The following is a 25,557-nucleotide window of genomic DNA, read 5'->3' on the forward strand; positions in this document are numbered from 1 at the left end:
ATGACTGCCCCGTTAGTATGGAGAGGGAAAATAATGGTTATGTCATCTGCAGACCTGAGTGATCCATAGGAATTCCAAAGAATCAGAGATATTCCCTCAACATTTCCTTCCAGTGGTTTTTTTTTCTTTGGGCCACAGATGCTCAATGTTTCCTCTTTCTGTGAAATTTCAGGTTATGGAGAGGTGTCTCAGAAGAAGGCAGGGTGCTGTCTGTACGTGCTGTATGGAAGGATCTGTACCATATGTGCCTCAGCTTACAGAAATCACAGGGGCTTATTAGTCCTAATGTAATCTTTTGTGTGCTGATTCAGTTCCTACCTGAGTTTTCTAGAAATTTTTAGAGATCATGCATAGATGCACTGGGTCATTAAAAAAGGTATTTAGGAACTAAAGCAACACATTTGTGCTTTTAAATATTATTATTCTTCTGCTGTAATAATTTAGCAAGATGCTTAGACCTATGAATGACATGTTGGAATCAATGTCAAAAGCTTCAAGTTAGACTATAATTTAATAAATGGTTTAACTTTATTGTGGACAAGCTTTAAGAAGTCATTTCTATGAAAGACAAGTTTTCAAAAATTCACTGATTATTTGGCAGTGCAGTATTAGCAAATTGTTGTTATTCTTCTTTCTGGAAATATCAGCTATGGCCTTTTGTATGACATGTCTTAGAATGAAAGGTGTAATTCCTTCCTTCACCTGACTTTTGTAATGTATTATGCCATTAAGACACAATGAAGCATCTTTTAATGGTCCATTAACACAAGACTTGGATGCACTGTGTGGAGAGAAAGAACATCTTCCAAAAGTCTAACTAGTCATAAAGTTGTCTTGAAAATTGGTATCAAAAGTCAAACTGTATGCTAGACATTCTTCTTTTCCTCTGACTTTTTAAATATTGGGCTTATGTTGATACTTTTCTGCATATCATTGCTGATAAACTGGTTGGTAGGAAGATTAAAAAGTTTTTAAAATTAAATCTGTAGTTAGCTGTTTATTCTCTGTGAATGACTCCCACTCTAAAAAAAAAATGTCCATGGTACAAAAACAGAAGAAAAGAAGCTTTCAAAATCATACTATGGACAAAAAGGAACCAGGCCCTGTTTGAGGCTTCATAAGCTAAGGAAATTCCATTTACAGTGAGAAATGGTGCATTCCAGGGCCGAACAGTAGGGAGGCAGACAGCAGAGACTGACTGTTCTGAAAAGGTTATTTTAAAACTGAAAAGAATAGTTTGTATGCTAAATGCGTCCAGGTGGACTGACAGGGAGGGCCATTCCACACCCTAAACAGGAAAAACAGACTTTTTCTGTTTTCTTTTTATGATATGCTTTTATTAGACTGGACATCACAGTGGTAGAGCATACGTCTTGCCCTTTGGTAGCAGTCCTTGCTAAACACTAACACTAAACAAATCAATTACATGTCCATCAAGGAGGTGAAGCTTTCCCCAGAGTGGGAAATTAGAAAATGAAAAATGTCAAAGACGTGAGGAAAAGTCTAACCTCCTTCAAGCCTAATCACTGTGCCAGAAAAGCTGGGAGAAGAGAAAGTCATACTGAATAAATTAGATATAAAAATTAAATATATATGTTTCAGTATGCAGCAAAATATGAGCTGCATATAGGAAATAAGAGCTGTACAAAACAAAACCATGTGTTCCATTACAGGTCTTTATAATGTTTGCACATGCAAATTTTTATCTGTCATTGTTCACTATTCCAATGTAAAAGCTATGCATTTCTGCCTATATTCTAGTGTAACTTCCTATATATGCCATGTTTTGTGACATGATTTCAGTCATGTCACAAAAGTGACATGCCCTTGAAGTTTAATGTGTACTTGTAAGGTATGCTAAGTCCTCAGTGGGTTTCGTGCACTACTAAGCTGTCTTTCCATATATAACCACAGGATGCCCTAAGTTCAAAGAAGATTATTTTGAAAGTGGAGGAATGCTATCTCTGTTTGTCAGAATCATATTCTTAGGACCCAGTGGAAACTCAGGAATGGAACTGGTCTTCCGACTTGCAGTACATTACTCTATCCTTTGAGTCATCTTCCTTACTTTAACTTGGGCTCCAATAAAATCCATGGCAATAAGACACTTTGCATTTACTAGGTACTTGATCTATTGTATTCATCATCTCGGAGTTGTGTGGTATAACGTGTGAGGTATATGATGAAAATTATGCCTCATGTTTGAAAAATTTCCTTTAATCTGAGTCCTTTGGAGAAAATAATTTAAATCTGCCTGCATTTAATGGGGTACAAAAAATATTGCTTATTTTCTGAAAACTATGAAGACAAAATCAAAACCAGTTAAACACATGTTTATTTAGCTAACATTAACCTTTTTCTTTCTTTTTAAGATCTTACATCAGAAAGGAGTACGTGTTTTCTAATGAATAAAAATATATTCTTTGTGAAATTTAGCTTAACTGAAGTAATTTATATAAAAAGATGCCATCTGCCTTCCCCCTTCTCTTTCCCCTTTCTCCCCACTTTTCCCCTTCCCCCCTTTTTCCCTTTTCCTGTTCCCTCTTCACCATTTCCCCCTTCTTGTTTCTTCCTCCCCCTTCCCCCTTTGCCTTTTTCCCTTTCCCCCCTTTTCCCATTTCCCCTCTTCCCTTTTTCCTTTCTTTCTTCCCTCTTTCCCTCTTTTCACCCTTCTTCCCCTTTCCTCTCTTTCCCCCTTTTCCCTTTCTTCCTTTTCCTTCTTTCCCTTCCCCCTCCTTTCCCCCTTTCCTTTCTCTCTCTCTCTCTTTCTTTGCTTTTTTCTATAAACATGAAAAATTCTCAGTCTCTTCCCATGTCTCAGCAAGATAAATGAACTAATTTAAAATATTTTCCATGCCTCATCTGTCCACTCCACAAGCTGTCAATGAGCTTGGATTGGGAGCTTTCATGCCAATAGTCCACAGCGAGCAGTTGTATTATTTTGAAATAAGAATGTTGTTTCCATGGCAAACTTGGAACTCTTCACAACTGTGCTGACATCCACATACTTTCGAGTTTATGCAAGAAAGATGATACTTTATGAGATTTCTTGAAGCGGAAGGTCATTTGTCTACCAGACCATGGTATTGTTCTTATAATTTTTGATCTTTTGAGGGAAAGCAATAGGGGGAAGTAAAAGATGGAGGAAAACAACTTGTTTTAAACATGTTATAATTTTATTTTTTGTTTCATCATTTTTCCAAGAACCATTTGAAATAGCAAATTGATTGTAAATATGTTTCAGTTTAAGAGGGGGCAATGGTTTGGCAAATTTTTGTAATGGCTAACAACTTGAAGGCACTCTTCACCCTGTTCTGCGGTTGGATCAGATTATTCTAAATACTTACTCAGTGAAGTTACTTCAGGAGTTAGAAATGAGGGAAGGGTTTAGAAATGACTGTTTCTGAGATACTACAAGCTGATTCATTTTGGACTGTGAAATTTTTTAAACTTTTTATACTTAATACATTTTAGTATATCTTTAGAGAATGTCATAGCTGTTCTATACTGCCTTATCACCTTTGCCTGTTCAAATGACATAATTATCTGGTGAGGTGTAATGTTAAGATCAGCTCTGCTGAAAAATAGATTTTGGGTTTGGCTGAAAGCTGCACAAATAATCTTTTCTCTGTAAGCTAAGCATTTCTCTAAGCTTTCCAAAACTGAACAAAATCTTTCAGTGAGACCATGATGCAGAGTGTTTTTAAATTGTGTGCCTTGCATCTTCCCAAAATTAAAAACAAAAGAAAAAAAAAAACCCTCCGTCTTGGGAATAGCCCATTTTTTCCAGGTTTGACTTATTCACTTTCATAGATGTTATCGTTAGCACCTGGAAATAGCACACTTGCTCAAATTACTGTTGGAGTGCCAGGTGGTTCCTGGCTAGTTGCATAACCTTACTGAACTGCTTTACTTATCCCTCTTTTCTATTAGTGTATTCTGTCCACAATAGTGTCCCTTCAAAAGAGAATAAGTTGACAAGCAGCTGTGTCCCCATTCAGTGTACTTCCCAAGCATAGTATTTTCCTTCCCAGAGGCAGAGTGTGTTCACCTACATAATTGACCGTAACCTCTTCTTGGTCATGTACTGAGGTTCATTCCCATTTCCTAATCCTTTAAGACACAAAGCAGCACATTACTGTTGTGCTAGCAGGTAGATGAAATTTTGATATGTGTTCTTGTATTGTCATTAGAGGTTTCTGTTTGATTCTTGTTTCTAAATATTTGAACATGCATGTTTTAAATACTGCATGATTGTCTCTTGAGTATATGTTTAATTTTAAATTAACATATTTTTGGGAAATATATCTTCTTAGCTTATAGCTTACAGACTAGCCATTCTCAGAAGGATGGAGGGTTTACGGGATACGAGATGTAGGTACCTTGATTTTGATAAAGACTTTTCTTTGCATTTTTTTCATTGCAGTAAATTGCTTGCAGGATATTGCTAAGAATATAATCCTTTCAATGCTGCTGCTCAGTGTTCTAATTTTAACTTCTCTCTTATTAAAATGTTAAATTGTGTGTCTGTGTGTTTGTATGTATTCATATGAAGTATTATAAAGCAATTATTATAAACTATGCGGAAACAGTGACCTCTTCTCTACTAAGTATAAATAATGATATCCATTTTCTGAGCAGTGCTTTGCATTAAAAGCCAGCTTATGAAGGAGTGAAGCCTGAAATGGCCATGCCATCCCTAGAAGTTATTTATTAGTTGTCTGCTAAGGACTTTGTATCAGAGTTTGCAAATTCTAGATGTCTCTTCTAAATTTTTACTTTCTGTACTCACTCTCTGTTTTTGTTGATGTTCTGTCTTTTTTGAAACCTGAGTAATCCACAGTCTGTCATTAGAATTTATCTTGACAGTAATGTTCCAGCACAGAAGAAGGCTAGGAATCAGCTTTGCAAAGAAAGACCGGGGTATCATGGTTGAAAACAAGTTGAACATGAGCCAGCAGTGTGCCCTTGTAGCAAAGAAAGCCAACTGCATCATGGGCTTTATTTGTAGACTGTAGCTGGTAATCCAGGGAAGTGATCCTTCCTCTTTATTTGGCACCATATGTGGTCTCCCCATTACAAGAAAGATACTGGAACACTGGAGTGAGTTCAGTGAAGAGCCACCGAGGTGGTCAGGGACTGGAGAACAGAAGGTATGTGGAGAGGCTGAGGAAGCAGGGTCTGTTCAGCTTGGAGAAGATGCAGCTTCAGGAGGACCTTATTGGTATTTGCACAGATATGGAGAAGATGGAGCTAGACATTTTCTAGAGGTGCCCAACAGAAGGATAAGAAGCAAAGGATGCAAGTGAGAACATGAGAAGTTCACGTGTAAAGAACATGTAAAGAAAGGGTTTCTTTTTACCATGAGAGTGGTCAAACACTGGATAGGTGCCCAGAGAACTAGTAGGGTCTCCATACCTGGAGGTGTTCAAGACTCAGTTGGACAGGCCTTGAGCAACATGATCTGATTTAGGTCTACTTAGGCAAGAGCTGGAGTAGATGACCTCTGGAGGTTTCCTCCAACCTAGGTTATTCTGTGGTTCTGTAAAAATAATTTAGCTCTCCTTTTCCATTGTTGTTTTGTCTCTGCAGTATGTACTTGGGTTAAGCGCTAATCTCTACAGAAACCTGCTGGAAAGAGGGCTCCTAAATTATAACTGCCCTAACCACCATATCTGGTGGAGGCTGCAGCAGCAGGGCAGTGAATTGATGCCTCATAACCGTCTCAGCCAAACTGGTCTTTCACAGGTTGTCTGTTTTTCAGCCTTTGCGTAAATACCAAATCTAGCCCTACTGGTCTGTGCAAATCAGAAACAAAGTTCTAATAAATATGCTTTCCTCCTGGAGGAAAATGAAAAGGAGATTCTTTTGAACCTCCTGTATTTTTCTTCCTAGAAAACTGCCCTTCCAACAGCAGTGTAAATCACTACTTCCCTTTCGTCTCAGGATGCCTGAAAGATGCACAGGATATGGGCATGATGCTTCTTTAAAATTTCACTTTTTAAGGTAATTTTGATTGCTTATACAATGTAATGTGGACACTAAAGTGTGAAAAATATTAGGAAAAAACAAAAGAAGAGATGCAACATTTCAGAGCCACAGGCATTGTCTGGTGAAAATATTTGTTTTGTCCTGTAATAAAAATGCATTTGTAAAAGTATAGAGGAAAACAGAAAAAGGAAAGTAGATAGGAAGTAGGCAAAAGAAGCGGTTAGAATGACTAAATTCTCAGGGTATCACTTGGTACACATCAATCTGGAGGGAAGAAGGTGGTATTCTAGTGTTCAAAGACTATGCACTAGCAACAAATACATTGTAAATGTAGTGATTCTGCTTTTTAAGTGTTATTGATGATTTGCCATCCATATCTTCCTTTTGATATTTGTTGATAATTAGCCTATTTGAAGAGAAAGTAGAGATATGTGCATTTTTATCAAAGCTTTTATAGATCTCTAGGTTAGGATTACAAACATCTCATGTACTTACTGGATATCTCTGGCAGTAGAGAATCTTAATGGTATGGCTGTAACCTGAAAAAAAATGGTAGTAGGGACTTAACTGCAGTCCTTGGTGCGGAAACCTATTACAAATATTGAGGACTTCAAGAATACTGAAAATAAATACCCAGAAATTTACTTCCCTAGATATGGCATGCTCATAGGTATTGTGGTGGTAAATAGCACTGTATAAGCAACAGTTGGAGTTTTGATAGGGTCTTATTTTTCTTCCTTTTTGCCTCACAGTGCTCTCACCTTTTTCCAGTTAAGCAGATAACATATAGTGCATCACAAGAACATAAACATTTCCAGGCACCTTTTTTTAATAGGAACTTATTTGCCAAGTGGTTTTTTCATTGTTTGTTTTCCTTTCTCATTTAACCTGCAGTGTAAGGACTTTTTTCATTACAGTCATACACATCTGTGCTTCAGAAGAGCTAAGTTTTGTTTAACTCTGCACTGTATATTTGTCTTTTATTTCCTATGAAGTACAGTGATATTGGTACCTTAGCAGCTCCATTGAAATAGCAGTTGCATGCTATTTTTATACATAATATTGGTTAGTCATGCTAATATTTTATCACCTCTATTAAACATATATGTATATTTGGAGCCATTTCAAGTTCTTTTGGTATTTAATTCAAAATTAAACAATGTAGTTTCAAAGTCTTGAATTGCAAGTCATACCCAGCTTTTGTGTTCACTCAGAGTAGACCCAAAATACATTACTTCAGAGTTATTGGAAAATAAAATAATTCTTTTTAGTTGCTACTGATGCATAAGCGTTATGTTTACTTCCCTGCTAGAATGTATGGTTAACAGAATTTCACCTACTTCTGGATAATGTCTGCTGTCTTTAACTTGCTATAGGCAGACTTTACTGAGTAAAAGGAAATTGTAAGTCATTTTCTTCAATCATTGTTTTGTTTTGTGTCTTCCCCTCAGATGCTCGTTGTGTTTTAATAGCCAGAGGGATACAAAATGGTCTTTTGAGGCTTTACCTAACAGCTTTCTTGGATAATTTTATATAATTGTCTCAACACGTTGAGCAAAGAAGTGGAGCATACGATGATCTAAGAAACCCCTTTTCTTTAAATTTTCTGAGTTCCATCAATTTCATAGCTGTAATATTCAACATGTTTTAAATTAATCAGGGGTAAAAGGAAACAGAAAAAGAAAAAAGTCATGAGCTCGTTTCCATAGAAACACACTATGCTCTCTGCCGAAATTAAGTGCTGACTTTGTATTCTGAAAGATGGTTGTGCAGACAACATGTGCTCACTGGCCTGTAGATAATGTGTCAAAATGTCTTCATAGTGTGTATCTTCTGATAGTGTTGTGCACTGCTGAAAAATCTTTGTGCTGGTTCCTTGTTACCACCCCTTGCAGTTGACTAGACTATAATCTTTTCTCATTTCTAATCCATGTTATGCCTTTGGATTGGAGAAAGAAAGGATTAGTATCACTGTGCATTTTAACACTGTATGTCTCGAGTTATAACAGCTGATAAGATGGTGAAGCTCCTCCTTGTAATATCCTCCATGAAATCTTTTGTTGTAAAAATCTATGGATATTTTACTCTTGGTTACAGTAGGGTCAACATGTCGTATCTAGAGTGTGATCATGCATGACAGCCATATTGCATATCTGTTAATATAAATTCTGGAGCAAAGTAGATGAATTACAGACACAGAGGTGCTGTAGGATCAGATGTTAGGAAAAGAAATAGCTAACCTTTATTTTTCATTAATTTCCTAAACTTTACAATGGTGTCTCTGTCTTAGTGTTTGTTTCTGATGAGGCCTAAAAGGCCAGAAAATGCGAAATATATGAAAGAGGATGAGGATATACAGTTGAGTTACTAACTGGTGGTTTATAGCCATCTGGAACAGTTGAGGAGGAGATCTTATGGGTCACATTTTAGTGACTTTCAGAAATTAAATTTTAATCATTTTTATAGGCTCCCTTCAAAGATCGTCTTTTTTTGATTTAATGTTTTACTACAGTGAGCTTCTTCACATAAGGTGGTGTTCTTGCTAAGTTACAGAAATACTTTTGAGAGAAATCAATACTCCAAATTGTTTCTCAAAATCCAGCCCCTACTTTCTGCTACAACCATCAGCTTTTGTTTATTTTTGTAAATCCTTGCCTCAGAAAGCACTCTTCCTGTGTTTAGATCATGCTCCTGTTAGGGACTAGAATTTTGTTTTGTAAGTATTACTCTCTTTGAGGGAAGCAATACCAAATTGTTTATGTAAGATTGCATAAAAATCATTATGAAAGCTATCAGTGGGCTTACTTCTGCGAAATGTTGGCATCCAGTTTCCTCTTCTCAGAGTCATTCTTTAAAATCCACTCTGTTTGTGTATTTGCAATCTATTAATATTAAAGAGCTATTCCATGATTATGAAATCCATTTGCAGCAGAATATTTTTCATTTTGGGGGCAAAGAGAGGTCATTTCACCATCTAGAAAATTGCAGTGCATGGTTCTGTCCTATATTCTTAATCTCCAGTTATATAAACAATTTTATTTATTCCCCAATTCATTTTGCATCTCAATTTCTGATTAAGATTGATTCTCAGCCACTTCCCCCATTGTCTCTGCTTTATGCTAATATCTAGCAAGCATTAAATCATAATGAGATTCTTTGTAGCTATCTAGGATTTTGAATTTGCTTTACCTGGTAGGAGCAGCTTTAGTTTCAGGGTACGGAAGTTGGATATCAGTTGGATATTGAATTAGCTTGAGTGTATTTCAGTAAATGTATGTGTACTATGTCCAGCTTGTTAATTTCACAAGTAGCAAGTTTGCATAGCTAAACACGAAGTTAGCCCTGACAGAGAAATGTTTAGATTCTGTCCTCTGCAAGGTCAGCTCAAGATCATTTCCATTTTGTATAACACTTTCATTTCACAAACTTGCAAAATTCAAACTTCGGGCAAGGGGAGAGAGAGAGTGAAACCTCAGTCTTTGCATTCTTTTCCTTCTCTTACTTTGATTGTTTTTCTCTGAAATATTTTTTTAAAACAGTTTCAGTTTTGTTCTGCTTTATCTGTACTATTCTTTAGAAATATGGAATAACAGCATTCACATACCATGTATATAGACTAACAAAATAATATTAGTATGGGAGAAGAAGGTGAAAAAAACACTTAACTTCACCATGCATTAAAGCCCATATATGAGTAGAAGAAATACATTATCAACAAGAAGCTTGGTAGGGAAATAATTATCAGCATGTGTCAGAAATAGCACTGTGCAGTTTACTACTAGGAGTTAACACTATGCAGAATAGATTTCTATAGTTTTCTCTGTTCTGCTTTTTGTTAATCAAATATGGGAAATTAAATAACTTTGACTTATATTTTCAAAGACAAAGGAGCTTTTTCTCATATCTTTGAATGGGGACATGCTGCTTGGTATGGTTATGCAAGCTGGGCATTTGCTTATACATAAGCTTTTTTGTGAGTACATGCATTTTTCAAAATGCATGCCTGGGTTTGGGACAATCGTTAAAAAGCTGAGGTACACCTGCATCATCACTTCCAGCGTATGCTTGCTTCTTTGGTTCCTGGAACAAGTGCAGCCCATAATTAAAGACAGCACCATTTTCTGCTGTAAGATACTGTCTTAAGTTAGTGCTAGTTTAGCCACACTTTACCATTTTTGTCTTATTGCCCATTCTCTGCATTTTATTTGAACTGCACTTGTTGGAATGTTTCAGTCAAAACACCCAGCTGTTTTTGAGACAAGGTTAAGGAAAATCCTGATTTGTTAACCTCATATATGTTTCATGCTATATTCTTTTCTTCTTTGCTTAAGGTATTACTCAATCACAGTAATCTGAATAAGCACTCAAAATGTGTTTAACTGAACTCAATCTCTGGATATTACATATAGTAGATTTCATCTGTGTTCTCCTTCTGGAATTGGTTTACTGGGCTCTGAATTTCTGTAAACATATATATATGGATGTATATTTAAAAATCCTTAAGCTCTCTCAGAAAACAGTTGCTTGACCTGTCTGAAAATGGCTTCATGCATATGGGCATAAACACAATGTGATGTCAGCATATCAGTGAAATATTGAACTTTTCTTTTGATGCTGAAATCATCTTTACCTCCTACTAGTCTTGCAGACCTAATGCAGCTACAGGAGACTGGGCAAGGTTCTGGCCCTATTAGCGAATGATCAGTAAGATGTTTAACTCAGCTCCAAATGGTACTCTTGTTTCTCCTTGTGCAAACAGGCCATGGGCTTTCACAGGTTGGATACGAAGGCAGAATTTGACCTGCAGAGCTTTTAGTACTCAAAATGATACATGAGCTAGAACGCTGCATGACTTTCTGATTCTGATGAGCTTGACAGGGCTAGCACTTGCAAAAAACATTATTTTGGTCATAAACTCAACATCAGAAGCCACTGAAACTAAGTAAGTACTCGGTGCTACAGTGCAGTTTCTGCAGATTTCCTTTAGAATATGAAGGAAATGAGCTGCTGAGAATTTAACGGTAACATAAATACTCTGGTATTCTGGAAAGGGAATTTGGTGTGTGTTAATTTGAAATACTTTGAATTACTAATCTTACAGTGAAAATAAATGGAAGTTATTTTTACTCCTGTTCTCAGAGTAGACAGACGAGAGGATGTTTAACAAAATTAGTGACTAGCAAATTTAGAACAAATGGAAGGAATCACTACTGCAACAGTATCATTTCAAGTTGTGGAATTCACTCTTGTCACATCATTAAGCAAAATATTGTGGCTGAATTTTAGAATAGCTCAGATGATTTTATGATGCTTGGTGACATTTACAGTTTTGTTAGCCATGATGAGAGTAAACAGAAAATAATTCCCACGTGTGATATAATTCAGTTGTCAATACAAAATACTAAAGTAATTGTCCAGGATAGCATGTCGATTTCTTCTGGTGGCACAATACCAGTCTTCTTGCACTTTGATTTTTCTAGTGTGGTGGAGCCTATTTCACCCACTTAGCTAACCTGGCTTAAGTCCCTTCAGTTGTTTCATATGGGCCACCTGCTTATGAAAGCCGTGTGATGGAGCCAGTAAGAAACCTTAATCACAAGAACACAAAACACCAACAGCATTTTGTCATGTTCTCCACTTTGGGAGAAGGAATAAATGTGGTATGGCTTGACATTGGTAAGGCTTTTGATATGACATTTTCATAAACAAAGTGGGGGAATATGGCCTACTCAATCACCATTATATAAATACACAACCAATGAAAAACAGAGTGGAAAAAATGAAAAGGGGCATGGGAACAGCCTTCAGTTGCATAACTATGCGAAGGCTTGATAGTAAGAAAACATTTCTAACTCCAGGTAATAGGTTGTCTGAGGATATTGTGGAAACTCTTTCATGGAAGACTGTAAAGGAAAGGTTAGACAGCCATCTGCCAGAGCCAGTCTAGGTGTACCTCTAGTCCAGCCTCAAGGAGAGGGTGAGATTAAGTGGTATCTGGAAGTCCTGCCTAGCCCTATGGTTCTGTGATTCTCTTTATTTTTTAGTTCTGCTGTTATTTTTTGCAGAATTATGTGTAGGTTTTTCAATTTACCCATTTTAGGAGGCACAGGTTAATTTTCAAAACAGTATACAGAATTTGAAATTAAACTACTAAATAATCTTTTATGTATCAGTTTTCTTATTATAGCAACAAAACAGATAGTCTTTATGTTTACATAAAAAGGCAAAAATGCTATCTATAAATCAATATTACAAAATTATCATATAATTCATAAATGCTTGTTCTTTTCCCATGCAGATTGCAAGGTATAGTATAAGTGGTAAAGCGCGAATAACTTTGCAGCCCTTGAGATGCTTGCAGAAGTCAACTGAGTTGTAGTAGTATTGTAAATATTCTGTTTTGTTTTGCTTCTACAGAAATGCATTTTCTGCAGACAGAGAATTAAGAAAATTTCAGGCGCCTGCATTCAGTGTTCATATGGACGCTGTCCAGCCTCCTTCCATGTTACCTGTGCCCATGCTGCAGGAGTACTTATGGAACCCGATGACTGGCCATATGTTGTCTACATCACGTGTTTCAGGCACAAGATCAACCAAAATGTGGTAAGGAATTTGTTTCCTTATTTACTGAAAAATGGAACTGAAGAATTAAAATATGTTTCTAGAGAAAATGGGAGAAGGGACTCACATCGCATATAATAGCTTCATCTATCATATCTCCCTACATAGCAAAACTATTGTATCTCAAAGATTTTTTTCTTATCCCATTACCTGGGAGAAATGATATTTGATATGCCTAGCACATTCTTCCCTTAGAGTCATTGCTGAATGTATTGTTTTGGCTGCCATAACAAGTCATTGAATTCTCTGTTTTGTTAACTTGGAGTGTATTACAAATATCAGCTCACAGTATCTTGCAAATATGCACAGATACTGTGAGATAAAGGATATGGTGTATATGTAAGTCCTTTGTCCTGCTTCTAAACAGTATCTTGCAAATATCCTATTATAATTATTCTATCATCTGGCAAAGTAACACTGGTATGTCATGAAAATTCCCGTTATTGCTGTGTCCTCTTATTTTCTAGTCTGTGCTGAGGAGGAACCTTTAATTTTAGAAGAGACACATACAGAATTAGTCATTATTGTTTTGTAGGTTTTGATGTCTTTTATTCCACCATTTGTTATTATCTCAGTTACTTCTTAAATTTTTGCCATTTTTCTTGGGCTTTTAAAATCGAATTTTAGTTGTTTCCCAGCAATGTACAACTAGAATGACTGCTACTTAGTATAGTCTTAATAAGGAAATTACTATTAGATACTTCAGACAACAGTTTCTCACCTTTTTCAAGTTGAGAACTCTATATTTTGAATAAATTTTTTATCTCCTTTGTACATTAAAAATGAAAGAGTAAACCCATGTAGCAGTGCTAATGAAAGTCTGTATAATGTATGTCTTTCTTTTAAGAGGTTGTCAGTGAATTCTTGGTCTTAGAGACAAGACTATTAAAGGGTAAGATTTTCTTCTGAGTATAATAAAATGTAGTGCCTTGCAACTAGAGTAATCGGTCAGCCCTCAGTGTTCAATCTGCTGGTAGTTCTGAAAAAACAAGGCAGACAAATTGTGTGTTCTTTTCAAAACTTCCCCAGAACAGTTTTGCCTTTTAAAGATTTTCGCTTTTCAAAATAAAATAATTAATTAATAATAATTGTATGAAACCAGTAAACTTCTGTATGAATTTACTATTTTCGTACTATTTTCATACATTTTTTGTGAAAACTAGTTTGGTTTCAAAACAAATTTGAAACATTATCTGTACAGGCAACTTTTCAGATAATTTTCATGTCTGTCTTAGCTAAAATTACTGGGTTAAGTTCATTGCCAGTAAGAACAGGACTGTTCTGTCCAGATATTTTCTAACATTGGTTCCAGATAAGTTTCCATACTTCAAGTAGTGAGATTTTCATCATTAGCTTGGGAAGCTGTTCCTGGATCAAATAGGACTTTCTGCTGTACCGACTCTATGCACTGCTGCCACTGCTCCTTAATTCTTTGAACTTCCTGTAATATACATCTGACTCGGGTGCTGGAGTCCCCTTGTGCAGTCAAACAAATTATATTATATTTTTCCTTGTATTTTCTTTTGTGATACTAAGTGGTAAATGTGATAAAGTTATGGATTGTCTCTTCTGTGTTTTTACAGTATCTAACCTAGTGGTACCCCTGTCCTAAACAGAGGTCTTTTCTGGCCCTTCTGTATAAATATTAGTTATTATTAATAATGCCTACAAAATATTATGAAAGCCAGTTTGAGCAGAATTTATGCTTCCATTCTAATTTAAAACTGTGCTGATATTACTACTTACCATTTAACTTTCTAAGTATTCATTTTCCCTGAAATAGTAAAAACGGTTATTAAATAGCTGTTATTTTGTATGCTAAGAAACAAAATGAATATTCATCTAGAACAATACAACACTAATAAGGTAAGAGGGACTCCCACAAAGTTGTTTTCTTTCTCCCAGTGATTTTCTTGATCTGAATTTTGTATTTTCAAAGAAAAAAAAACAGTATGGAGAAAAAGGGTTTTGCATAATTGCTTATGAAGTGGTTGTGTGAAACATGAGCAAGGTAGCTCAGTTAAGAGTGAGACTCTATCAGGCCTTTCTTGAAACTTGGCACCAAACTTTTTGAAAAAGCTGTTTGATTAGCTTATTTCATGTGGCTCAGATCAAAATCAGAAGTACAGAAGAGAAAGTGTGTTTTTTCATTGGGTCAAAACTTGGAAGGATCAGGCATGCTGTTAAAGAACCTTTTTCTGTGAAATTCTGAACTTAATCCTGAGACAAAGGAGATTGCCATATATTTATATATGATTGCGTTTATACTTTTTCTTTTGGATAATTAATCTATTTCACATCTTTAGGCCTTTGGAAGTTTTTTCACCATTGGTTTTCTTTTTATACTTTTCCTGACTATTAGTTAGCCTTTGATGCAGAAATTACATTGCTCTTCACCATTAGGCAGAGCAGTGCTTCTCACTTATAATTAACTTTTTTTGTTTGTCCATTGTTTTAAATTTCTTGCTCGAAAGCAGAACAGTATCATCCTGCAGATTGAAATATTGTACTCATTTTTCAAATTTTTATGGGAATCAATTAGATTGTCTTGTCAGCAAGAACAAATCTCTTCTGGTGTTTAGGAGTTCAAAAAGTTATACATAAAGTAAGGATATTATTATTTTTCCTTCATTTCAAGGAAACAAAATTATAGTTGTCTGGTGTTTCCTTAATATAGCCTCTAGATATTATGCCTGAATTCTCAGTGAATATCTTTGATTTCTACTTTCCTCAAGTTAGAAAAAAACAAAACAAGACAAAACTCACCAACCAAAGGATGGCTTCTGGGCTGTTACAGTTATCTATAGTAGTATTGTAATATGTAAATCAAGCAGGTTGTTCAACCAGAAAGCTAACTATGTGCTGTGATAAATATGCATTATTACTGGTGTTAGTGTATCTCTTCACCTCAGGATAATGGCTTATTGCAATGCTGAGGTGGGGTTTGTGTCCAAATTATTTGTTGCTGGGTTCTCAAGAAAATTGTGTCCAAATTATTTATCAATATTCTTTCATATATCTTTTTGACTGAGGGTCAGATTCTTTCTGAGTTGTCTACATTATTTCTTCCTAAAGTACATTTTTAATGTCAACCATGGTAAATATTGGTAGGTCTTCTGATGATAAATCATCATAAAGAAAAGCAGAAGGAAAGCATAATCCCTGCATCCATATAGTGCTGACAAATAAAGTAAATATACAAATATTATGAATTTTAATTTTTAAATATTGAGATGACTTTTCAAAATATGCGTTTTTGATGTCCACACTCAAATCTAAGTCTTGTATTTACCAAAGGTACAGCTCCAGAAGTAACACAGAATTTTGCTAGCAGAAAAGTTTTACTCAGAATGGCTTTGGTTATTCCTTTCATATGCTATATTATTTTCTTTATGTAAATTATAGTGTCATTATGCAAGGAAGGTGCTATGCATTGCTACCTGCAGATCTTACAGTGGTCAAAGTTTTTTCGTTTTTCTTCTTTGACCAGGTTTATCCCTGGGCATGAAAAATATCCTCAGATCTTTTTGTTGTCGAATTACTAGAACATTTGGAACTGTGGCTGAGTTTAGGTGCTCCAGATGGGTTTCATTTTGATAATAAAAATCTCTCTCATAAACAAAGAAATGAAACAAAAGAAGTTTTATGCAACTGTACAAACAGCTAAGAGGAAAAAAACCCCAAACACTGATATGATAAGATTAGCAAAGCTAGCATTGAGGGCCAGAGGAAGTCAGCTGGAGGCAAGCAAACTCATGGGTGAAGTTTCATTTGGAAACTGTGATCAGAAAAGGCCATCTAGGCAGCCCTCATGATGTGCATTTGGCAAGACTGACTGTCTTAAGAAGGGACATTTGGGACAGGAATTGCAAAAACTCCCTGTTGCTGGGTTTTGAACTATTTTAAGTGGTCAAATGGGTTTTGTTTTCCCAGATGATCTACTGCAACTATGGGCCAGTTCTTACCTCCATAGGCACACAGGGAATGAAGGGATGCTGTCAAGCTATAGATGCTTTTTCGTTTGGATACATGAGTGATGTATTGTCATAGTATGCACCTGCCTGCTAACTGCTGCCAACCCCTTTGCATTTTAGAGAGTCTAGAGGCATGCCTTGTTGGAAGGGCATAGTATTCAAAAATCATGAACTGGCATATTTTTGAAATGTCATGCATCATGTCCATGCCCAAATTACAGTTCTGGGGAGTAAGCTTAAAATGATGAAATGAGAGTTATGTTTCCATATCAAATCAGTCTTAGAATTTTGAGGATCCTCCATTAAAAATTGTAGTCTGGGAACATTTCCAGATGTTTTTTTATATATATATATGTATACTCCAAGATATTTATCTATTGTATGTTTATATATGTATAGTTTATATATTTTATTTAACAAGATTTTTGTGTGTCCTGCCATACAGAAAATGAGGGAGAAAGTAATTTTCTCTCTTATCTTTTTGAAGTTTGCACACAGAAGAAGAGGTTAACTTTTTTTCCTCTGTGTCTGGTTGTTTTCTGTATTTCTGCTGCTATCTTAGTTCATCCTTGGCTTAGGTAGTTTTAGAGAAAATCATGCTTTTTAAACCACAGCTTCCTCAATAATCTGGTAACTACCACAGCTGTTTCTTTAATCTGATAGATTCCCTTGCATAACAACTGTCCTTTCTGATCAAAAATGACATTCTTAACATCAATAAATTCTTAGGATTTTCTGACAGGAAATGTTTTCTGGGACATGCAATCAGTTATAGAGGCTTGTCAATATTTTTTCTGTGAAATAAATCAAGAATCCTACCAAGATAGCATACTGAAAAATAAACTCCTTCTCCTTGAACTAGGATGCATTTCTGATTTTTATTATTTGTTCTGATGAGCTATGGCATTTCTTCTCTGAATATTTTATCATTAACTGAGCCTGTATTGTCTTTTAAAATATTATATTTTGCTTATATAGAGTACCATCTTCAGACTTTAAAAACATTTTAAAAATTTTAATACAGATATTTCTTGGACTTCTGTACTATAATCACAAACTTCTATTATCTCATACAGGTAATTCAGTTAATACTCTCCAGTTTACTTCTGTTCCCCCCCCCCCCCAAATAACTGATGACTAAACTTGAGAATTGATTGGTAAATTAACACTTTGATGTTTATATATATTTCAAGATTGGATAAAAAGTGCTAGTTGACATAGCAGTATAGTCACTCCTGTAATACTTATGCCAGTAAACTGTTTTTTCCTCCTTTTACATCTCTGTAGTTACACCAAGTGGCAGAATTAATTACATAACTACATAAATAATAATTTTATTATACAGGTAAATGATTAAATAGTTTATTAGTATGATCATAACATTGTTTGTAGGTAAAATTGGAAATGCTTTAGAAACATAATGGAGTTTTACTGTCTGAGGTGACCTGAACTAAACAGGAGTGTTCAAGTTTGGTTATTTTTTCTCAAAAATATTGACATTCCTATTAATGTTTGGAGTCTAACAAAAAGAATTGATGCTGCCCTTAGTTTTCCTTTGATAGTAGTGCTAAAAATTCTGTAGTTGTATCATTTTCCAGATTTTTCACGGACACTTTTTTAGATTATTTCACTGATTGAAGACTTCACTGCCTTGAAAGATTTGAGAAACAGCAGTAGAAAATTGAGTAACTGCTTTAGCATATGCCATAAAATATTTTCATGCTTTCTACACAAATATTTCTAATCAAAAATACTTTAATAAAGGCATACCATCTCAACTGCTCCTTGTCTTAGTGTCTTCCATTGTTAGAAAAGTTCAAATGTCCAGCTGTAGCCAAAGTCACAATAAGATTTACTTTTGTGTAAGCAAATGGACTTGTGTGAAGTAATGAACAGACTGCCAAACTTGTAGGAGAGAAGTGTTTTCCTTGTTTTTTTAGGATAAGAAGCTCTCGAGTTTATTTTTCCTGGTGAAGAAGCTTGTTCTTTAAGTAGGAGGTTCATGGGGATACATCAGTTGGGAGCTGATGTGTACATCTCTTTCCATCATGTGAGCTTAGCATTTGCTGACTTACAAGGTTCAATTCTGTTATATATAGAAACTGTCAAGCAGTTATTGGCGTAGAATTTTTGCATAGTTTGACAACCCTGCTACACTTCTGAGTGACTTAACTAGCTCTAGTGAATTCAAAGTGAAAAATGAAAATTATTGTTACTGATGAGCTACATAAATAAGTGATGGAGAGTGATCAATGCTGTCTGAAGTTTTAAAGCAAATGTTCTGCACAGTATTGGTTAAGAAGTTACTCAGATACACCGATGTAGACAGCTCTGGTGAGAACTGGATATGCATTTAATTATTTCATCCAACTCACCAAAATATTAAGCAATTATGAAGAATCATACAGAAATACAGTACTTAAAAAATACACCTTTCAAAATGGTTTCATAGCATTGTCTAGGCTTGCCATATGTTATATCTTCCAGCACAACAAATAAGATGTACAAATACTGATAGTTGTTTAAGTATTCTTGCCCTACTGCAAGGTTAGAAGGGATCAGTTGCAAAAATATTTTTGAATGCTGTAATTTGTTATTCTATGGATGCTGTTTGTTTTCTCACAAAATGCAAAAGCTTTGTGTGTCATATAAACTTTTGTGATCGTGGTTATAACGAGTAGTTTTGCCTTTGAAGTTTTTGTATTAAGTGGGGAATTCTCATCAGTTCGGTTTTAACAGTGATAAATTTCTGATGAGCAAACTGGTATTTTTAAATTACTTTTAAATTCTTATTTTTTTCAAGAGAACTAAAGCCTGTGAGAAGGCCATTACAGTTGGGCAGACAGTCATCACGAAACACAGGAATACACGATACTACAGTTGCAGAGTCATAGGAGTCACATCTCAAGTTTTCTATGAAGTCATGTTTGATGATGGCTCTTTCAGTCGGGATACTTTTCCTGAAGACATTGTAGTAAGTACTTTCTCAGATACCTGTTATTTCTGTTTTTTGGAAAATTAAACAGATGGAACCTTTTGAAATATTTCTTTTGACCTTTAGAGCAGATAATGCCTTAATATTCCGTTCATGTTTGCTGCTTTCACTGCTGAGAATGATTATTTTCTAATGGGCTTCCAAACCTTGGTTGTTCTAATTAGTCTCTGCCATTTGACCAAATGAATCAAAACTAATCTTACAAAGTCTTTTAATTAAATAAGAAATATGTATTTAATAAAGGATGTGAGAGTGGGAATTCCATATATCCTTATCTGTCTCGTAGAGATAACTTGTAAAAATTCCTTGCTGAATTGAAAAATTCTGCTGTAATGGGAAGAATAGCTCTCAAGAATCCGTTCTAACAACTTGTTTACACCTTCTGATGTTTAGTTTGTAAGATTACATTATTAATGATAAAAACCATCAGGGAGAAGAATGTGTAGTTTATTGCATTTCCAAAAAGCATTTGAGATTTTGATTTCCCTTATGCACTTATATAAACTGCCATGTTTTTCAGAATTGTTAAAGAACACATTGTGTACTTAGAGAGACATGAACAGAATTTGCAGACAATTGGGAAAGATTCTGTTTCCTTCTGTATTTACAATGAATAGATTGGAAGAGTAACCTTCATTGTGTTCATCAGATGCTGTTTGACATCTGTGTCGCCATATGACTCTAATCCTTGTTTACCTTCATGTTCCTGTGGTCGCGAGGCTTCTTTGTGCAGAACTGATTTTTTTGGTGTACCTCCTACTAAATAATGAGTTACAGCCTCCAGGAGGCTAACACCAGTATGCAAAAGCGCCGTTTGTTGCCAGACTGCTTTTCACTTCGCGCTGTGGCCTGTGCTGGATGTAGAGGGAGAGTCGGGTCTACGTGAGGGCGTATGCTTAGCAGTTCAAGGGATGCAGCCCCAACAAGGCTCAATGTTCCTGTCCTGTAAAGATGTCTTCGAGCTGTTCTGTTTTCTGCAGGCCTAATGTTTTCATGGAAGTAGCGTTGACTGTCAGATAGCATCAGTGGAAATGATACTGTTGTTCTTGGAAGCTTCTTAGTTATTGAAAAGTCTGATGCCTTTTGAAAATATGGCATTTGAGGGGGTGCATTTCAAAGCAGCCTACGGGAATTTAGCTGTTTACCTCCCACTGATGTTAACAGAAGACAGGCAGCAAATCCCTGTTTCATGTCTTTGAAAATTTATCCTTTAATTTGAAATACTCTGAAAGGCTCCATTAATGATCAAAGGCATTTTGATTTAGGATCATCAAGATATTAAGCAAATGTGGCTGTATTGTTATTAGAAACCCCTCTCTTGTGTATGCCTGCATCAAGGATCTGGTATGGCAGAGATGAGAAACTGCTTGCCACTCTAGTGGGGTAGTCTGATCTGGAGCTAGGAAGAAATGTAATCAGGCCTGGATATGCCTCAGTGCTTCTCAGATAGTGGATGAACAACATATAATTGTTTGATGGAAACACCAAACGAATTTCACATTCCTTAGAGAAATCTTGTTGTGTTTTCATTAGATAATATACCTGCAGCAGTTATTGGAAGGAAAAAAAACCTGTTTTTTCTTCTGCCTGGACTAAAACTTGCTAATCCATGCAATGTGCGTATCAGGTGTTAGTGCCGCTGGGAGGACTTATTCATCAAATCTGGTGTGAAAGCAATGTTGCTGCCTATTGAAGAATTTATTTCTCTAATCTGTTTTCACTTTTCGACTAGCTCACAAAGATAGCAGGAGCCTTCTGCTTTTCCAGTATGTGTTGAATCCACTACATAATTTCAGCTCAGCTCATAGTAGACCGCTATTTCAGTGTTCAGACACAGTGATTTATTTTTAAGGAGGAAAATAGGGAGCAGGTAAATTTCAGTCTCCTTCATGAAAGTCTGTGTGCATGTAAGTATTCAATAACTACCAAAGCAGAGTATACATTGTTCTCTTCTTGTATATATTTTTCTTGATTTGTGTTAGCATTTGCTAAATAGATCAGGATTTGCCAAATAGGTGTAGCTATATTCTAGTTTCTTTTTTATTTCAAGTAATTGTTTGGGTGCTCTATCTTATTTCTACCATGTCAGAATTTTTTAGAAAAATCACTCCTGAATTACAATGTTTAAAACCATTAGTTAGCTTGGTGATGTACTAACCAGTCAGCCTTCCATGCTACAGGTGTGAGAAGGTGCCAAAAAGTATATGCATGCAGTTTTCTGCTACACAAAACCGCAGGATAACCCTCTCCATATGTCGCAGAAAGACTGCAATGGGGAGGATAGCATGTCAAATCTATAAGGAGATGGGATGGCAGCCTTAACAGTTGGTTTAACCATACGGACGTGCGAGTGAGGAGTGCATGTGCTGCCATCCTCAGTAAGCGCTACCAACAACAGCACGTATGAGTGCCACTTGCCCCTTCTTGAAGGATTATGCGGTAATGCTCTGGAGCCTGTCACGCACACCGGGTCTCAGCACCAGGCGGACCCAGCGGGCCAGGTGTCAGCTAACAGATGCTGCACTGCTCTTTACACTGCTCGGTTGGGGAGGGCTTCCCACGGTTGCTAGGGTTTTGTTTGTTTTTTTTTGTTTTTTGATACCTGACAGACGTATCTCCACTGGAACAGCTTGGCAGTTTTCTAGATGTCAATATGCTGGGCCGGATTTGTTTAGATAGGGGTTTTCTATGTATTTGTATGTATCTTTCTCCATGTATTGTATCTGTCAAAAGTGCCTTAACAGTGAGTATAGTTAAAAAAAAAAAAAAAAGTCATTAGAACTAAGGATGCAGCTGTTCCCACATTACCTCATTAAAATTCTAGCCAATCCTAGAAAGGGAGGTCTGGTGGGGGGTGAGAAAGGTCTCACCAAATTATATTTATTTTAAGGAAGAAAGGAAGAAAAAAGATTGTGGAGTTAGCATAAGAGTAAGTCTGCAAGAAGGTCTGATTGCAGGAGAGGTGAGCGCACGTGAAGGAACTTGCTAAACTAGGTAATAGTCCTAGCAGAGATGTTGCAGCAGGAATGGACATTCCCACTTGCCCCAGTAAGTACTCTGGTTCTCCAATAACCAGTTCACATAGAATTCTTTGCTGTCAAGGTTTCACCATCTGATTGCTCAGCAAATTAGGTGAACAGCAATGAGTGTACTTGCTCCTGCTGCCATGACACACACACATTGCAGTTTAGCTTACCGTCAAGTGTATAAATTCAGGAGTTCTCCATTCAGACTCTAAGGCTGGTCCATGAGCTAAAATACCCACAGGCCAAAATGTAATGGACTTTACTGATTAAAATTTATAACCTGAATACCATCCCAAATTATAGCTTATGAAATGCTGCTGTAAATGTTCCTTAGAAAGAAGGGCATCTTAAGAGATGAGGAAGTCTGAAGTGTTTGGACTTGTACTAGCACTTGATTGCTATTTTCAAGGGTCCAATGAGTTTGTTTTTCAGAACCTCGTTACTGAAATTTTTTGTGGGCCTGATAATATCCAAAAACCATACCTTTGAAAAAGCGTATGTTAGCTCAGTTTAAGACAGCATTCAAACAGAAGCTAAGACTGTCAAAAAGAGAAACAAAAATATTATTTTTTCATGTATCAATTCAGTCCATCCAAGATCTGCTTAATATTTTTTTTCTTGGTCGACCACTCCTTTTTGAAATGGAAGCTGCTTTGTCTGAATGAATTCAAGCATGAAAAAATCCCTCATCAAGCAGCGGATTTTCTATATGCCAGCAGTGATACCTGGAACCCTTAACAGAATTATGCTAATACTAATGTGACTACCTTCTTTCTGTAGTGGACCCAAGAGAGCCTTCAGTGTGAAAAGAATGGTGAAGATTAAGCTCTATCTTTCTGTGTCTATCAATACTTGAAATTCACCACTGGCAATGAAGGGAGGAACGGGGCCATTTAGAACTCTGACAGCAAAAATACATCACTGAAATTATCAAGAAGGCTACAACTGCTTATAGCGTGCACCTAAATTTCACAAAGCCCCAAATTATTATCCTCTGCTTTCTTTGTAATAGAATGGAGCACATTTTAGTTACTAGCATTTGAACAAAAACCTGCCAGTATAATAGCAAGGCAATTTGAGAAGCTATTTAAAAAAGACTTTTCTCAGACAGGGAGCTTCTTTGCAATCCTCTACTTCTGTCCTTGCCCACCAATGCTTACTTGACATCCCTACAAAATTATGAAATGAAAGCTTCAACAGCTCCTGACCCTCACTCTAAAGTATACACATACTGTGCGTCTAGACTTGCCAATTATCCTTTTTTTCTTGCTGATTCTTGGCTGTTTGAGATGCTAAATGATCCTTCCTGGCCTAGATACCTGGCAGGTATTTGAAGTTGCATTGGCATTTATAATCTCAGTAGTTGCCTGAGATGAGGTGAACTAATTGGGGCAAAGTATAGGTATAGGGGTCAGCCTGGATACAGATTGTCCCAAGGATATTATTACTTTCTGTGTGTTGTGGACTGTTGAGAGACAGAACAAATTTACTTTGTCTACCTTTGAGATATAGCACCAATGGGATGAAGCCTGGCAGTTCTTCAAAATTATTTCTTCCACAGCCTTATAGGGGAAGGAGGATTACAAAGTACGGCAGGGAGGCTTGGTGAAGGATACTGTACAGTTTATGTCACTGCAAAGTGACATAATGTAGTTGGAAGTTTTTGCATGTGGAGGATGGAGTTCTGTGGGCTAACGCAGCCCCTTGGGGTGGTGTAGCTTCAAATTGACAAGAAATTCTCCATAATGATTTGAGCTGCTTGTGACTCTACTGGCTTTCACTAGTGCAGAAAATAATTTCTTTCTTCATTTCTAAAGTTGGTGGGAAGAGAGGCCTTTAAAAGGGAATAGCATGTAATAAGATCAGATCTAGAGACCCAGAGCTCAAGGTTATATCTGTGTGGACAGCTTAATCAAATTCTCAACTACTATATGCATTAATACTTTTGCTATTGCTGCATATCCATATTGCTTAAACATTTGAAAATATTGGGCTAGCACTTAAGTCTTGGCGGTCCATGAATGTCCAAGTGGGTATAAAACCTAGAGAGGGCTTGATTCTCACCATAATCATCTCCTAAGGATGCTGCATTCTGTGAAAATCTGCCCGAGAAACCAAATTATGTAGCTCTTCTTCCCCCTCAAACCTGGCTGGCCTTGTAAATGACTAAACTGGTTCCAGAGGTTTTTCCTGCAGTTTCTTTTCTGTCTACCTTTCTCTCTTTACCTCTTCTGACAACTGTTTTCTGCTTGTCTACCTTTTCAAATCAAAACCTGAAATAGCAGCGGTTAGCTGCTTTCTTGTACCTGTGAAAGATCCATTAGGCTCCTGACAGTGAATAATAGCTTATTGTTCATTTTTATTATACTGGTATGTAAATCTGCAGAGAATAGCTAAGGAAATTAGAGCAGTTGAACTCATGCTCCTTCTTGGCAATCTATACATACCTTGGATGCTCTGCAGTGTCACCATACCAGTGATTTCTGAGAATGTAAAATAGAAAAATAAGTAATGCATATCTGAAGGGAACAAGAGGATAAGTTGGATTTGGCATAAATATAGTCAAAAAGTCGTCAGAACTACTTGCTTGATGCAGGAAAAAGAGAACTGCTGAATAATAATATGTTTGGCAACTTTTTTATTATGTCTCAACAAAGACATGTCTTAAGCAGGCACAAATTTTTTGCAGCATTATAAAATTACCTGCTGATAAGTGAACTTACCATTCAGTAATTCGTATTTCTGAAAGTAGACGGAGAATTCTGAAAAATTCTGGAAGGCAAGTTTGAGAACTACCTGACATGTCTCTGAAGAGAAAACTTGGGTTTCTCTTTGTGTTAAATAGATTTGTAAGAATTGTATATGATTTTGCTTACTTGTTCTGTGAAATACTCCAAAAAGTTAAATATCTAGTATGTTTTGAAAAGTTGGACTGAAGTTCAAGTGAGCT

At 36.2% G+C, this 25,557-nt stretch overlaps 1 protein-coding gene across 7 annotated transcripts in view; it reads left to right on the forward strand.

The window, feature by feature from the left end:
• KDM4C (lysine demethylase 4C) overlaps positions 1 to 25,557 on the forward strand; it is a 266,672-nt gene that overhangs the window by 222,942 nt on the left and 18,173 nt on the right. For all 7 annotated transcript variants that reach the window (XM_026083604.1, XM_026083605.1, XM_026083608.1 and 4 more), the window contains 2 exons: positions 12,409 to 12,594; positions 19,390 to 19,560. In XM_026083604.1, coding sequence (XP_025939389.1) covers positions 12,409 to 12,594; positions 19,390 to 19,560 — 357 coding nt within the window. The remainder of the gene's footprint in view (positions 1 to 12,408; positions 12,595 to 19,389; positions 19,561 to 25,557) is intronic.

This window comes from Apteryx rowi, unplaced genomic scaffold (assembly GCF_003343035.1).
Source record: "Apteryx rowi isolate R43461 unplaced genomic scaffold, aptRow1 scaffold_61, whole genome shotgun sequence".
Lineage (NCBI taxonomy): Eukaryota > Metazoa > Chordata > Aves > Apterygiformes > Apterygidae > Apteryx > Apteryx rowi.